Source organism: Taurulus bubalis (assembly GCF_910589615.1).
Source record: "Taurulus bubalis genome assembly, chromosome: 1".
In the NCBI taxonomy this organism is placed as follows: domain Eukaryota; kingdom Metazoa; phylum Chordata; class Actinopteri; order Perciformes; family Cottidae; genus Taurulus; species Taurulus bubalis.
Genome location: NC_136589.1, coordinates 25391268 through 25408109, shown reverse-complemented (window position 1 = coordinate 25408109; position 16842 = coordinate 25391268). Strand labels below are relative to the sequence as shown.

Here is a 16842-nt window from a genome sequence, read left to right as displayed (position 1 = left end):
CGCACACAGCCGTAGTTGCCCCCAGAGAAAGAGAGAGAGAAAACAACCCCCTACTGTTGAGGTAGGTGCTAAACAGGCTCATATGTCTCTCTCTCGGGAATCAGTGTGTTGGTTGACCTGTGTTTTTTTTTCTCCAGCTCATGTAGCCTTTTCAAAGGTGAGTAAATGTCGACCGGGGTTGAGCGAAACCCAGAACACGGCCCCTTGACAGTACCACGAGGTGGAGCCCGCGAGCCAACAGTTGTCAACATTGTATGCAGGCTGTACCTTTACGTCGTACAGTGACTGTATACATGCATTGTCAATATATGCACAATAAGCTCATTTGATTGCCGTGTAAATTAATTGGACTCTGGAGCGAACGTCAGCCAACGTTTATCAACGAAGTGCGATATTTGAGCTATAACTATCACGGAGAATGTGTTTGGCTCCTCAGCCTGGATGTTTACCTGTATGTGTCTTCAATAATTGCCCAACTCCCTTTCCCCTTTAATATCTTCTGAAATGACTCGAATGTACCAACACTTCGCACCTAAACCCGGGAGAGAAGTTTCAAACCGCTTCCTCTTTCCGCGGCACGTAACTTTAGCGGAACTGCGTGCGTGCGCGTGCGCGCAGCTGCCAAGAGTCCCGTCCGAGATGATTAGTGGACTTTGAGTGGGGCCGGTCCCAACACGCCCTCCCGACACGCCGACCGGCGCCCGTCGCCCCGAGAGCGCAGTCCGGTGGCGTTGTCTCAGCACCGCCATGTATTGCCTGCGAGGTCAACCCGAACTCGGCCGATCCGAGGAAATACAACGCTATGCCCGAAGGCAGAAGGTGACACAAATGAACGTAAAGCTCCTAGGTAGGCTGTTCCGTCATTATTTGAGCGAACCTCTTGTTGCAGACGTGGCCCAAAGTGTTAGACAAGGGTCGGAATGCTGCGTGCTTTGTTGTCATAGATACCGACTGTGTGTGTGTGTGTGTGTGTGTGTGTGTGTGTGTGTGTGTGTGTGTGTAAAGCTGCAAAAAGTTGCATGGTGAAGGACTTTTAATCAGCCAGCTTGTGGTTTGAACGTTCCCTTTATTGTCTACAGTTTACGGATGAGATGAAGGCAGGTAAAACATTTTTTTTAAATGGAGGGGAGAAGATGGGAGCAGGGTTTAAGGTTTCAGTTACCTGACACATGAAATTGAACAGGCTTCAGCTGCGAACATTTTCTCTCTCCAGAAAAGTAGTGTTTAATCTGTTTTTAATTCTCTCTCTTCCTTTGGGGGGTTTCTTCACAGGTATGGAGGGCGATCCGGACCTCCAGTTCCTCCTGCAAGGGGGAGACCTTCTCAAGGTCCTGTCCTCGTCCTGGAAGAAGACCCGCTACTTCAGACTCATGGAGGACTGCAAGACCATCTGGCGTGAGTCGAGGAGAACCTTCAAGGATAGCAAGACCTGTGAGTGCTGCCGTCCTAGCTACCCAGCCGCATGTGTGTGAGACCGGCACCAAAAAAAACACTCTTGCACACATGTGATGATTGTGTTGTGCACACGTCTCACACCTCTTTTTTTACTCACAACTTAAAGTGATCACCCAACATTTGTGTCTCCACTGCTGTTACAAGTAGAATGGATTTTTCCCTTCATGGATTATAAAAGGGAAGGACTGATCGTAGAGCTATAAAAAGGTCCTTCCTGTCTGAAAGTCCTCTGTATTATCATACGCAACTGGGTGTGTTTATCGAGATAGTGTTTTTTTTTTATCGTGTGAGGAGTGGTTGCAGTAAGTCTTGGTTATATATTATGGATTACGCCCATAAACTGCTGTCATGAAGTCTCCGTTTGTCTTTTATTTTCTATTGCCACACATAATGACATGCAACCCTTAAAGTTGCATCCCACGACTTTTCACATCGGCAGAAAGATGTTGAAATTCAGTTCCCCGAAACTCGTAATGTGATGTCGGTAAACTGCAAACGGCAGGTTTATGTTTACCAAGCAGGCTGGTTTGTGATGCCTGGAGATACCAAAAGTACAAAGAGCTGCCTTTTTCTTTTTTTCTGTTAGCACAATTAGACATTGAAAGTCCTTTACTTAATGATTTACAACTGCAAGCGGCACAGACATATTTATGAACAATAGTTTGGTAGACCCACATGGACCAATCAGATCACACTACAAAATTACATCATTCAACCAATCAATCAAGGTTCATAATCACATATTGACACCATAGACCTACAATGTAAACATAAAAAAAAGTATATACATAACATCATACACAGAAAGAGTATGTTAAAAGTAGTCATTAATAAATGAAAGCTACCATACCAAGATAAATGTTTAAGATCTGTGCTTAAAATTTGGTTGGAGCGTGACAAAAGTCTTCTAGAGCCTGAAACCCCCCACACCCCAAAAAAAACATTTGCAACTCTTCTCCCGTCTTCAGTTTCAGTCGATGACATCTCGGCGGTGCGAATGGGCCGCCAGTCAGAGGGCCTGAAGAAGAACACAGAGGACCAGGTGGAGGGCCGCTGCTTCGCCATCATGTTCAAGGGCCGCCGCAAGAACCTGGACCTCATCGCCAGCTCAGAGGAGGAGGCCAAGCAGTGGGTCAACAGCCTGCAGAAAGTACTCTCCAACAGAAACAACCTCAACACCCAGCAGAAGGCGGAGCAGTATCCTTATCATGAGAGCGGGGGGTTAGACTGAGAGTAGACCTGACTCATTTTTTTGCCCGTGGTTCGAGAACTCCTGCTGCACATACGATGCGATGCACGTCTACTCTCCTTACATTACAAGCTTCACAGTTGGATCTTCAGCTGCATGAGGAAAGCCGACAAGAACCAAGACGACAAGATGAGTCACTCGGAGCTCAAGAACTTCCTGCGTCTGATCAACATCGAGGTGGATGACGATTACGCTGAGATGCTCTTCCAGGTGATGCCCTCCGAGCTTTTGGAATGATTCCTCAACGTCAGAATTATGTGTAGATATCATGAATAGATGCAAATGTATGATTTAAGCACACAATAACGTTTTAAGTGTGTGGACCGACTTTTGTTTTGGCGTTTCCACCATTCAGAAGTGCGACAAATCCAAATCTGGATACCTAGCTGGGGAGGAGATCGAACATTTCTATGACCTGTTAACCCACCGGGAGGAGGTCGACGTCATCTACGGGGAGTATGCCAAAACGACGGGCTTCATGAGTCCTCAGAACCTGGTGGACTTCCTGATGAAGGAGCAGAGAGAGAAGGCCACGCTGGCCGATGCGCACAACATCATACAGAAGCACGAGCCAGATGATAACGGTCGGTATAGTGTCTGAAATAACCGACTCTTTGCTTCAGCTGTTTACTCCACAGTGGGGTGCACTCCACCCTGCTTTTTATTTTGGTGAAAAAATACATCACGACTGGTTTAGACGGGGGCTTTTTTTTTTACTCACTTTTTATTTAGTTTTCAACAACATAACAACAGCATATATTTTCAAACAGTCACATTCTTTGCCAATTTTTTAGTTGTATGTCTTGGTACACAGGATATTCAGGTACAGTGTACAGCACACAGAAAGAACAACAAACATCAAATGGCAGTCACTCCAAGAAAGAGAAAACAAAAGAGGGGAAATAAGGATATTAATAATGAAAAGGTGGGATAAATAAATACAAATAATAATTTAAATAATTACTCCCGAGTGTAGTATTGTATGTGCTATATATGCTTTCCAGAGAGAGGTGTGTGTGTGTGTGTGTGTGTGTGTGTGTGTGTGTGTGTGTGTGTGTGTGTGTGTGTGTGTGTGTGTGTGTGTGTGTGTGTCTACCAGAGGGCCAAGCAACATTTAATAATCACCTCATTGTAATAATAATGGTGCGACAGGACTCCATCGTTTACCAAATATAGGCTTCTGGAGCCTTAATGAATATGTGATTTGCTCCATTTGATAGATGTCCCATACTTTTTGGATCCATATATCGTATGTTGGGGGATCCGGTTTTAACCATCTGATGGTTATACCCTTCAATGCTGCTGTTAGTAGTATGTTGAGGAGGTATTTTTTGGCTCTCCCGTCCAGGCCTTCAGGTATCACTCCCAATATTGCTACTGTGGGGTCTTGATGGATGTCTTGTTGGAATATCTCTCTGAGGGCATCAAAGACTACCCTCCAGTATCCATTTAACTTTGGGCATAGCCAGAATACAGTGGCTTGCAAAAGTATTCATACCCCTTGGAACGTTTCCACATTTTGTCACATTACACGCCATAAACATAAATATATTTTATTGGAATTTTATGTGAAAGACCAACACAAAGTGTCACACAATTGTGAAGTACAAAGAAAATTATACATGTTTTCACAAATAAAAAACTGAAAAGTGCAGTGTGCAAAATTATTCAGCCCCCCTGAGTCAATACTGCAAGTCTTTTGGGGCATGTCTCTACCAGCTTTGCACATCTAGAGACTGAGATTTTTGCCCATTCTTCTTTGCAAAACAGCTCAAGGTCAGTCAGATTAGATGGAGAGCATTTGTGAACGGCGGTTTTCAGATCTTGCCACAGATTCTCGATGGGATTTAGGTCTGGACTTTGACTGGGCCATTCTAACACATGAATATGTTTTATTTTAAACCATTCCATTGTAGCCCTGGCTTTATGTTTAGGGTCGTTGTCCTGCTGGAAGGTGAACCTCCGCCCCAGTCTCAAGTCTGTTGCAGACTCCAACAGTTTTCTTCCCAGATTGCCCTGTTTGGCTCCATCCATCGTCCCATCAGCTCTGACCAACTTCCCTGTCCCTGCTGAAGAGAAGCACCCCCAGAGCATCATGCTACCACCACCATGTTTGACAGTGGGGATGGTGTGTTCAGGGTGATGTGCAGTGTTAGGTTTCCGCCACACATAACGTTTTGCATTTAGGCCAAAAGGTTCAATTTTGGTCTCATCTGACCAGAGCACCTTCTTCCACATGTTTGCTGTGTCCCCAACATGGTTTCTGGCAAACTGCAAACGGGACTTCTTATGGTTTTCTTTTAACAATGGCTTTCTTCTTGCCACTCTTCCATAAAGGCCAGATTTGTGGAGTGCACGCCCAATAGTTGTCCTGTGGATAGATTCCCCCACCTGAGCTGTGGATCTCTGCAGTTTGTCCAGAGTCACCATGGGCCTCTTGGCTGCGTCTCTTGTCAGTGCTCTCCTTGTTCGGCCTGTAAATTTACGGTTGTGTCTTGGTAGGTTTGCAGTTGTGCCATACTCTTTCCATTTCCGGATAATAGATTGAACAGTGCTCCGTGACATGTTCAAAGCTTAGGAAATCTTTTTATAGCCTAACCCTGCTTTAAACTTCTCCACAACTTTATCTCTGACCTGTCTGGTGTGTTCCTTGGACTTCATGGTCCTGTTTGCTCTCCAATATTCTCTTAACAAACCTCTGAGGCCGTCACAGAAGAGCTGTATTTGTACTGAGATTAGATTACACACAGGTGGACTCTATTTAGTCATTCGGTCAACATTCAATCATTCAGCAGTCATCAGGCAACTTCTGAAGGCAATTGGTTGCACTCAGAGAAAAGGGGGCTGAATAATTTTGCATGTATAATTTTCTTTGTACTTCACAATTGTGTGACACTTTGTGTTCGTCTTTCACATACAATTCCATTAAAATATATTTATGTTTGTGGCGTGTAATGTGACAAAATGTGGAAACGTTCAAGGGGTAGGAATACTTTTGCAAGCCACTGTATGTGTGTGTGATTGGCAGGGCTTCCGCAATTCCGCCAACACAAGTTGGAATGTGTTGGGCCCATCTTGGCTACTAGTTCTGAAGAAACTGGTGATTATTTTCCATTTAAATTCCCTCCACGTGTTTGAGTTTGTAACTCGGTGTGCCTCCGTGACTATTTCCTCCCAAGTATTCTGTGGTATGGTCTTGTTCATTTACGCTTCTCATCTCTGCTTTATCTGTTGAGAATTATGTAAATTCATAGATGGATATATGTTATATAGTTTACTTTTTGTTTTCTTATTTTCGTTCCCCATCTGAATTTCTATTAAAAACCTTTCTAGAGTCGTCCATTTCACAAGCTTTCCCCACTCTTTGTGTGTTAGAAAAGTTCTCAGTTGTAGGTATCTGGAAAAAAAATGTTTTGGGGAGATCAAAATCTTTTTCCAGCTGTTTGAATGTCTTGAGGTTGTCCTCATTAAATAGCTGGTGCAGGTGAACCAATCCCATGTCTGACCACTTTCTAAAGCCTGTGTCTAGATTGTTAGGTGTGAAGGTCTTCATAGATCCAATGCTTGTTAATAATGAAATAACAACTGTCTGTATTTTGTTCCAGATTTTAAGAGTAATAAATATTGGCATGATACCCGGTCAAATGCTTTTTGAGCATCTAGAGACTTAATCATTGTTTCCAATTTCTCTTCTTTTTGATGAGATATTATGTTTAATAAGAGTTGTAAGTTATCGCCATAGTATAGTCCGGTGATGAATCCTGTCTGATCAGGATAGATGATTTCAGTGATTCTATGATTAACTCTTCTTACTAAGATTGCTGTGAGAATGCGCAGGTCCCCGTTCAGCAGTGGTATCAGTCTATAGGATTGGCACTCTGTGGGGTCTTTACCTTCTTTATGAATTACCACTATAGTTGCCTCAGTCCAAGACAGTGCCATGGTTTTAGATTCTAATGCATGGTGGTATGCTTTTAGCATTAGTGGTGCTAACATATCCTTGAAGGTTTGATAAAATTCATTAACATATCCACCTGGTCCTGGGCTTTTATTATTTTTGAGCGTTGAGAACACCTGCTTGATCTCCCATTCCTCAATAGGCTCGTCTAATTCCTTGGCTGCTGATTCTGTCAATTCAGTTAATTTTTTAGGATTTAGGAACTCTGTAAATTTTGCATTATCAGAGCAGGTATCTGTATTTTTGTATAACGATTTGTAAAACTCTGCAAAGGATTCTGCTATTTTATCTAGTTTTGTAACAAAAGTTTCTTTTGATTTTATTTTCTGTACTGTATTGGATGATTGCTGTTTTCTTAATTTAAATGCTAATAATCTGCTTGCTTTGTTACCGTGTTCATAGTATCTTTGGTTCACGAATCTTAAACTTCCCTCAATTTTATCTGATAGTAGGCTGTTGAGTTCTCTTCGGGTTGCCTTTAGGAGATTAGCCGATGCCGATTGTTTATGTTCTGAGTCTTTTTATTTTATCTTCCAATTGTCTCTGTTTAGCCTCTTTTCCTCTTGTCTTAGCAGAAGCAAATTAAATAATGCGGCCTCTGATGTATGCTTTAGCACAATCCCACAGTGTAAGAGGTGTCGTTTCGGCCGAGGTATTGATATCCAAGTATTCCTTGAGTTTTGCTGTAATATAGGCGGTACATTCTTTATCATTAAGTAGCGATGCACTAAGTCTCCATTGTTTAGATGTTGGTCTTTGGCCTATGTCCCATTTCAATGCCACAGGTGCGTGGTCAGATATAGTTATAGGAAGAATCTCAATGTCCACTATCCTGTGTAGCTCTGCTTTCATGGTAAAGAAATAATCAATCCTTGAATAGGATGCATGTCTGTTTGAGTAGAAGGTGAAATCCCTGCTTCTCAAAAACTTGCTTCTCCATATACCTACAAGGCCTGCTTCCAGGCATTGGTATTTGAGCATTCTACTCATTCTAGAGAGTGGAGCTTTAGAGACAGGTTGTCAGTCCATTAATTGTGACATTACGCAATTCAGGTCCCCTCCCAGAAGTAGTAGCCCTGTACTGTATTGTAGGATCTTATTGAATAATGTCCTGATAAAGCCAGGCTCGTCTTCATTAGGTGCATAAACATTTATGAGGGATACTTCTGTGCCATCACTTTTAGCGGGTCCATTATGTAAAGTATGCAATTTTCATATTTTGGAATTTTGCATAGAAAGATGGGAAGCGGACGCAAACAGTTAGCACATGGGCCATGTATCTTGTTGTGGGGAGTTGGACTAGATAATGAAACCAATAGGGGTGGGGTAAAAAAAGGGTGTTTAAGAAAAATGGATGATGACCTTGTTGTTCTTATATACAACGTAGGATCCCAGGGGAACAAGGGGAAAGCAACAGTTGTGACCGCTGTTAACAAACATTAACAACAGTCTAGTGGGACCTAGCCGCTAAGGGCAAGCAGCAACGGTGCACAGTCGAGCTTGAATTGACTATGCTAAGGGTCTGCTAAGATAAGGAATAGAGAAAGAAAGAAGAAAAGTCGACACAGAAAAGGACAGTGTCCAGTAATGGCCATTCAGGCCCCTGCAGTTCTTGGCATACATCTGTAAAGACAAATGGCTCCTTGTGGTAAAATAGTGTTAGAGTTGCACACAGAACTAAAGGCGTATCAATAGTCTCCTCTTAGGGTAGCTGCCAGTGAGAAAGTAAAGTGGAATGACAATACAAATAGAAATAACAGGCACAATATACGCTATAAGGGTTTGTTTTGTTGTAATGGAGACGGGTACATTTAAAATACACATTTTTCCCTTCTCCGGTGTGATTCAAGTAATACTTTGAATATATGCATATAAAATAATAATGTGCCAGTATGTGAAATTGCAAAACTCACTGGTCAGTCCTTATTGTGATTCACAGTACTGGTAGAGATACATTTAGTCTGCAGCCTCAGTAGTTGGGATAACCTTCTTCTGGACATACTCCATGGCTTTGCTTGGATCCAGAAACTCCTCCTCTTCGTTGTTGTGCGAAATCCGGAGTCTGGCTGGATACAGTAGACCGTAGCAGACTCCTTTCCGTCCTCGTAGGGTCTTCCGTATGTCCGTGAACCCTGCGGCTCTGGCTTTGGCAACGCCGGGCGTGTAGTCTGGGAAGATAGCGATCCGGTTCCCGTTGAAGACCAGCGGCGCTGTGTCTCGGGCTCTCCTCAGGATCTCTACGGCATCTCCGTCGTTGTGTACTTTAGCGATGATCATTCGTGGTTTCTCCCGGTCTCCTGGTTTCCTTGTGGCGAATGTGCGGTGTGATCGGTTGATCTTTATGTCCCGGTCCAGCTGCAGGACTTCTTTAATAACTTTGGCAAGTTTTTTAGGGGAGCTGGAGTCCGGTTTTTCTTGAATGCCGGCTATATGGATATTACAGTTTCTCATTCTCCCCTCCATATCCTCACTGCGGTCAAGTGAGCCCACATCCGCCGAGTGAGCCGCAGTTGCAATTCTAAATGCACCTCTATTCAAGATGTTACGGTACGGGGGCCAGCTCAATGTCACAATATTCAAACAGCTATAAAAACAGATCCATAGACTTGTACATAGATATTCCACTGCAGTCTTGTTCAGGGGGACCTCTGCTATGTCCATGTACATGGCCTCACAATATTACTGTACAGTTTTGGAGAAAATTGAATTCAAAGTCTGCTTGAATTTCATAATGATATTCACAGTTTCACAATATCACAACATTCAAACAGCTATAAAATCAGATCCATAGACTTGTACATAAATATTCCACTGCAGGCTTGTTCAGGGGGACCTCTGCTATGCCCATGTGCATGGCCTCAAAATATTACTGTACAGTTTGAGAAAATTGCATTTAAAGTCCGCTTACATTTCATAATGATATTCATAATTCCCCAATATTCAAACAGCTATAGAAACTGATCCTTAGATTGTATATTGAAATACAAAAAATGTTATTGGAAATGCATTTTGTGCATATATATATATATATATATATATATATATATATATATATATATATATATATATATATATAATATAAATATATATATATATATAAATATATATATATATATATATATATATATATATATATATATTTTTTTTTTTTTGATCAGTTCAGTTTTGTTTATTTGCAGGCAGTCGGCATGAAACCACCTGTTACATGCATCACACTGAATATGGCTCTGGATGGTGACTTTTGTTACATAACGTTCCAATTCTCTCTCTACCCCCTCATTTCCTGTCCACTGTCAATTAAATCTTCAAAATGCCAAAACTAAAACTTAGGTCCACAAATCAAATGAATTAAAACAACACATTACCCATTCAGTGACTGGAGGCCTCCGAGTGGGTGGCTTTTTTGCCGAACACATGGCACACTGTGTTTCGATGTCAAAAACTAATGAAAAGAATTATAGAAATGATACATCTTTTGTAGTACAATATCACAATATAAATTAATATGAAGAAAACCTATCACACACCTGATGCGCAGAGTAATTCAAGTGCCATGTTTTGTCGTTCCTCAACAATGTTGTCCAATTGTGTCCCAAAGGCCATGCACATGGACATAGCAGAGGTCCCTCTGAACAAGACTGTAGTGGAATATCGATATACAAACCGTAGGATCTGTTTTTATAGCTGTTTGAATATTGTGAAATTATGAATATCATGAAATGTAGGCAGACTTTGAATTAACTTTTCTCAAAAACTGCACAGTAATATGTGGAGGCCATGCACATGGGCATCGCTTAGGTCCCCCTGAACAAGCCTGCAGTGGAATATTTATGTACAAGTCTATGGATCTGTTTTTATAGCTGTTTGAATATTGTGACATTGAGCTGGCCCCCGTACCGTAACACCTTGAATAGAGGTGCATTTAGTATTGCAACTGCGGCTCACTCAGCGGATGTGGGCTCACTTGACCGCAGTATATCCTCGCACCGGTCTGTTAAAGTTGTCACCTGTCTTTGAAGGCTGGTTATCGTAGTTTTTTGTGCGGCCACCTCATCGAACCATGTTGATAAGCCGCTCTTCATGTCTTGTATGTCGGCTTTCATGTGGTCAACTTCTGTTTTGGATAGCGGTCGCGTTTTTAGCAATTTCTGACCGCACCGCTTGTAATTCGGACTTGAGAGCATTGAAATCTTTAGCTAGCGCACTTTTGAGTCCTCTCTCTTTGGAAATCTCTCCCTTTTTAGGGGAGACAAGTTGTCCGCTTTCATCCGTTCAGTGGTCATACCTGGGCTTTCACTGCGGGTGGGAAGATGGTGGGTCCGGGTCACCTGGTGGAATCTGCTTCGTGGTTCTGCTTCGTGGTTGTAAGCCGCGATTTGTATTTTTGAGGCTTTTCCGCCATTCAAAAATGATGTAGCTTGCACAAGTCACTTTTTGGCCTCTTTGAGTTGTCCTCAGTGAGCTTTGAGGCTGATATTCCTGAAATAGTAGCTGTTTTTATGTAAAAATGTTGTCGGTTCTGCAGGAGCACTGAAATTAGCGTCTTACTCCATATTTTGCTCACTAGAGCCCCCCTAGATGGGGGCTTTTAAGGGCAACTTTCAACATGAACGCTAAGAGATGCAGAACGTAACCCGTGGTCTTTATCTCTGCTCGCTGTGTGAAATCAATCATGTCTGCCGTTCGTCCTCCTGTTCTTTCAGCCAAGGAGAAGAAGCTGCTGTCCAAAGACGGCTTCCTCATGTACATGCACCATCTGGAGGCCTTGGTCCTTAATCCAGATCACAGAGAAATGTACCAGGACATGAGCCAGCCCCTCAACCACTACTTCATCTCCTCCTCGCACAACACCTACCTCATGGAGGACCAGCTCAGAGGGCCCAGCAGCACGGAGGCCTACGTCAGGTAACAGCTTTCCTCCAGCCCCGTGACGATCTGTGTGATGACATGGACATGGGATGTGAAGAATCATGGTGATTGGTTGATTAGGTCACCATTTGATCGGAAGGAAAAAATGTGTCTGCAATTGTTTTGTTGGTTGATTCATTGTTGCAAGTGATTCAAATGGTTCCAGCTTCACATATGTGAAGATTTGCTTCTTTTTGTGTTTGGGACGATTGATCTGACTATTCAAGACATTTGATGACATCACTTTGGGCTCTTGGAAATTGTAATGCATTTCTCCTAGTTCTTGATGTTTTTTTTATCCATTTTAGCCAGATGTCACCTAAATGCTTAAGGGTCTTAATAACAACAACCCTTGGGCGGCTTTGCAGAGACTTGCTTTAGTCCAACCATTTAGGCTCTGATGTTGGTTGTGACCCTCCCAGGGCTCTGCTGAAGGGCTGCCGCTGCGTGGAGCTGGACGTCTGGGACGGATCAGACGATGAGCCAGAGATCTACCACGGCTACACACTGACCTCTAAGATCCTCTTCCGGGACGCCATCAAAGCCATCAAGGATTACGCTTTTAAGGTGCGTTTGACATCCAGTTATATCCGCAAACCAGCGCTCCACGCAAGTGTTCTGGACCTGAGCGCTCTTTGTTTTCTGTCTGCTCGTCCCCCAGACGTCCGATTACCCGGTTATCCTCTCCTTGGAGAACCACTGCAGTGTGGAGCAGCAGGAAGTCATGGCTCACCACTTGAGCTCCATCCTGGGCAGTGCCCTTGTCACCTCCCCCCTGGGGGACGGAATGCCCACCGACTTTCCATCTCCCGAGGTTTGTGTCTACTCTTATCTATCGGACAGATTTTTAGCCTGGCTTTGATGCCAGTCGCTCACGGGGGGCTACACTTTTCCACTTCAGGAGCTGAAGGGGAAGTTCCTGATCAAAGGGAAAAAATTAAACAAGCTGGAGGCCAGCTTTGCTGCCGAGATGGCTGCGGCGGACGACACGGACGTGACGGAGGAGTCTGACAATGATGACGAGGACGAGCAGAAGGCGGAAGAGAAGAGAAAGGTGGGGTGTCGCACCGAGGAAGAGCGAACGCACGGCCTCCGCTCACACTTTTTTTAGACGTTTATTTTGTGCTGACTCTTGATTTCTCCTGCTGATGCGTAGGCGAAAAAGAAGCTGAAACTGGCGAAGGAGCTGTCTAACATGGTGGTCTACTGCAAGAGTGTCCACTTCCACAGTTTTGAGGACGCAAGGCGAAACCTGAGCTTCTACGAGATGTCGTCCTTCAAGGAGCAGAAGGCCGTGGCGCTGGCAGAGGAGTCTGGTGAGGAAGACTTCAGGCCGGATGCACTCAATTGTGATAGTGTCAAGATTTATGATAGAATATCAACATCCAACTCTCCGCTAAGCAGATGACTCTGTTCTTCTTTCTTCTGCAGCCAACTCCTACATCCGCCACAACGTGGACAAGCTGAGCCGCATCTATCCAGCAGGCTCCAGGACCGACTCCTCCAACTACAACCCAGTGCCTCTGTGGAACGCTGGCTGCCAAATAGGTACACGATAGGAGGGAATTACGATCTCTCACATGTACGGTCCGGCATGACACTGATGGGTGGTGTATTTTTCGATTCATCGCTTTGTCCCTACGTCTTCTTACTATTTCCTTTTTCAGTGGCCTTAAACTTCCAGACAACCTGCACAGACATGGATGTCAACCAGGGCAGATTCTTTGTTAACGGAAAGAGCGGCTACATCCTGAAGCCGGCCTTCATGAGGGATGCAGCAACGGAGTTCGACCCCATCACCCTGACCCGAGGGGACTGGCTGAAGCACAAGACGCTCCATGTCATGGTGAGTGTTCACCCCCTCTTCACTGTTCACTGTTCAATGTGTGGAGAATCTTTCACTGTTTGACATTAAGTACTGTCGCCAGGTTGTATCCGCCCAGCAGCTCCCCAAAGTGAGCCAGAAGAAATCCTCCATTGTGGACCCATTGGTGAAAGTGCAGGTGTACGGAGTGCCGGCTGATGTCGCCGAGAAAGAGACCAAAGCGGTTGAAAACAACGGTACCTTTTCACTTCTAAAAAGTGATATTTGTGTGTGCTTTGTGCTGTGCGTTTTGTTTTCCCAATGTAGTTTTACAAAAAGGTTGTATACCTTGGTGGCATGTTGCATCAGTTGTAAGACTGTTGCCTTTGTATCCGTCTTTAACACGTAAAAACCCACAGCTGCATACAACTAGAGTATTCATGCCCTCTGGGTATTTTCTTTTCCGAAATGCACTCTGGGAAACGAGGGAAGCCTCGAGGGCAGAAGTAGGCCGGTTAAAAGATCACCCAATAACATGAGCCGGAATGCTTCAGAAATGAATGATGCACTCCATCCTTTTCTGAAAGGTTTCAACCCGGCATGGAACGAAAGCTTCCAGTTTGACGTCTACGTGCCAGAGCTAGCGCTGGTGCGCTTCACCATTGAAGACCATGACTCCACGTCTGGTAACGAGTTTGTGGGCCAGCACACACTTCCATTCAACAGCTTAAAAATGGGTGAGTTGAAATGTCCCTCCGCCCCCTTCATTGTTAACCCCGAAGGATGTAAAATAGTTCTTTGTTTTCATGCTTCATGAATGAACAGAAGAACTCAGTTTACCACTTCATTACTGACTGTAGCCAATTTGCGCACCCACACAGGATACAGACACGTGCCTCTGCTCAATAAGAACGGAGACGTCCTCCCCTCAGCTGGACTCTTTGTACACATTATGGTCCTTGATGCCGAGTGAGACGTCACCCAATGGGCCGCTGTGCTGGAAATAAGGACCTCCGAAACACAGCCTCCATTTTCTGCAGTATTTTTCTTCTTCTTCTCTTTATTGTTTTAAATTCATGATTAACTTATTGGCTTCATTCCAGTAGTTTGAGCTGCTACTCTAAACGCAATCTTCTCAAGCGAACTCCATCTGAGTTGTATTGGGAGGTGTGCATGCAGACACACACACACACACACACACACACACACACACACACACACACACACACACACACACACACACCAGAGTTTATAATGCTCCGTATGAGTCACATTACACCTTCATTGGCCCAGCGGCTTGTGGCCCTCATTTCTGGTCAGTTAATGTATCGCCTGTTTTAGGCTTTTATTTTTTTTAAAGGACCCTTTTAATTCTGGGGAAACATAAGCCAACATGGAAACAACATGGACACTTTGTATTCATCAGTAATTTTAGACAAGTGTGATCACTTTGTTCATGTGACAAATCTTCATGACTACTACTTCTTTTTGTAAATCAAGAGGAAGATAAAAGGTTTTAAACATGAACACCTGTCTCACTGTTTTATTCCAATGTGATTCAAGGGGTCACACGTGACCTCACCAAACACGTGTTTGGCCACAACTTGGTAAATTATGTACTAATTATGAAAATGTTCATACAAATATCTAAACGGATAAAATGAGACATTTTGGATAGACATGGACGCAAACTGCAGCGTGACTGATTGGAGGAGGCGGTAACTCTTTTTCCCGCACTTTGAACAAAACTGTCTCTCACTTATCGGAGCATAAACTTTGTATCTGTAGTCTTACAAGACTTTAAATTTGACTTAATAATCCTGGGGCTTCTCATCCAGTGAAACCATGTGGAATATTACAACTGTCTAGTACCTTGTTGAATCCCTTTGGGTTATGCAAACTTCCATCTTCCCCCTGAATTAAACCATTAACCTAGTGAACTTTGGATGGACACGCCTTTGGCACACAGAGTGTGAGTCCAACAATCAAAAGGCCGGCACATGAACGCACCGCTCATGGGTTCACATTTTTTGCAAAAAGCCAAATAGGCTTGTTCTAAGATCACATGACCTCGGCGTGCGAGCTCATTCAGGTTAAGTTAATTTGCCGTTAAGCTGCTGACAGAAGACAAGCAACATTCCTCCATAACAAATGTGCTTTATTGCAACACGACTGGAAGGAAATTAATGCATAAAGTATATTTTGCAGTTATTCTAACAGAACACAGTGACATTCTGGTGACTGAGTTATTGGACCGTATCAGGTAGACAGTGGAAACATCAATCACGGCAGTTTGAAGTGATGATCTTTGGCCTTATTTCATGTACTGTCATACATTTGAATTAAAAAAACAAAATGTAACAACATGACAATTGTTTCAATGAAGCCTTTTTTTTATTATGGAAAGAAAAGTGATGCTCGGGATGACAACACGCTGCCGACACTCAAAGTAAACCAACAAATTTGTTTAAAAAAGAAATTAGAAAGTGAATGACCTCATCAAAAAACTAACAAACACAGTGACTTGAACTCAAGTGTTGTAGAACCATAGTGTTAAATCAATACAAAATGATGGGTGTGATTGTGAGGAGGAAAAACAAACAAGATGCCTGTGTGCACGCACACTCTCTGAAAGGAAGGGGAGGCAAGATGGGTACAACTGTAATATACAATTTTTCAAACCAAATACTGACAAAAGTAGGTGGAAAAATATCCCAATGATACAAACATGTACAAAGGAAGGTAATCATCAAGAGGTTGAGAAGAATTGCGCTATATATATATATATATATATATATATATATATATATATATATATATAGCACTGAAACCAGTGGAAACATCAATCACGGCAGTTTGAAGTGATGATCTTTGGCCTTATTTCATGTACTGTCATACATTTGAATTAAAAAAACAAAATGTAACAACATGACAATTGTTTCAATGAAGCCTTTTTTTTATTATGGAAAGAAAAGTGATGCTCGGGATGACAACACGCTGCCGACACTCAAAGTAAACCAACAAATTTGTTTAAAAAAGAAATTAGAAAGTGAATGACCTCATCAAAAAACTAACAAACACAGTGACTTGAACTCAAGTGTTGTAGAACCATAGTGTTAAATCAATACAAAATGATGGGTGTGATTGTGAGGAGGAAAAACAAACAAGATGCCTGTGTGCACGCACACTCTCTGAAAGGAAGGGGAGGCAAGATGGGTACAACTGTAATATACAATTTTTCAAACCAAATACTGACAAAAGTAGGTGGAAAAATATCCCAATGATACAAACATGTACAAAGGAAGGTAATCATCAAGAGGTTGAGAAGAATTGCGCTATATATATATATATATATATATATATATATATATATATATATATATATATATATATATATATATATATATATAGCACTGAAACCATCATGAGCTCACAAACGCTTATGCAAAAAAAGAATATTTCAATATG

The 16842-nt window shown here is 42.8% G+C and overlaps 1 protein-coding gene across 1 annotated transcript; it reads left to right on the top strand.

Moving 5' to 3' along the window:
* On the top strand, window positions 1–16140 carry LOC306746384 (1-phosphatidylinositol 4,5-bisphosphate phosphodiesterase delta-1-like). Its single transcript, XM_079229295.1, has 15 exons — window positions 1–61; window positions 1273–1431; window positions 2424–2652; window positions 2785–2914; window positions 3060–3288; window positions 11366–11567; window positions 11993–12137; window positions 12232–12384; window positions 12472–12624; window positions 12727–12886; window positions 13002–13118; window positions 13238–13416; window positions 13499–13631; window positions 13962–14111; window positions 14256–16140. Exons 2-15 carry the CDS (start codon window positions 1275–1277, stop codon window positions 14345–14347), a joined length of 2229 nt encoding a protein of 742 aa, XP_079085421.1. The 5' UTR covers window positions 1–61; window positions 1273–1274; the 3' UTR covers window positions 14348–16140.
* Window positions 16141–16842: the final 702 nt, after the last annotated feature.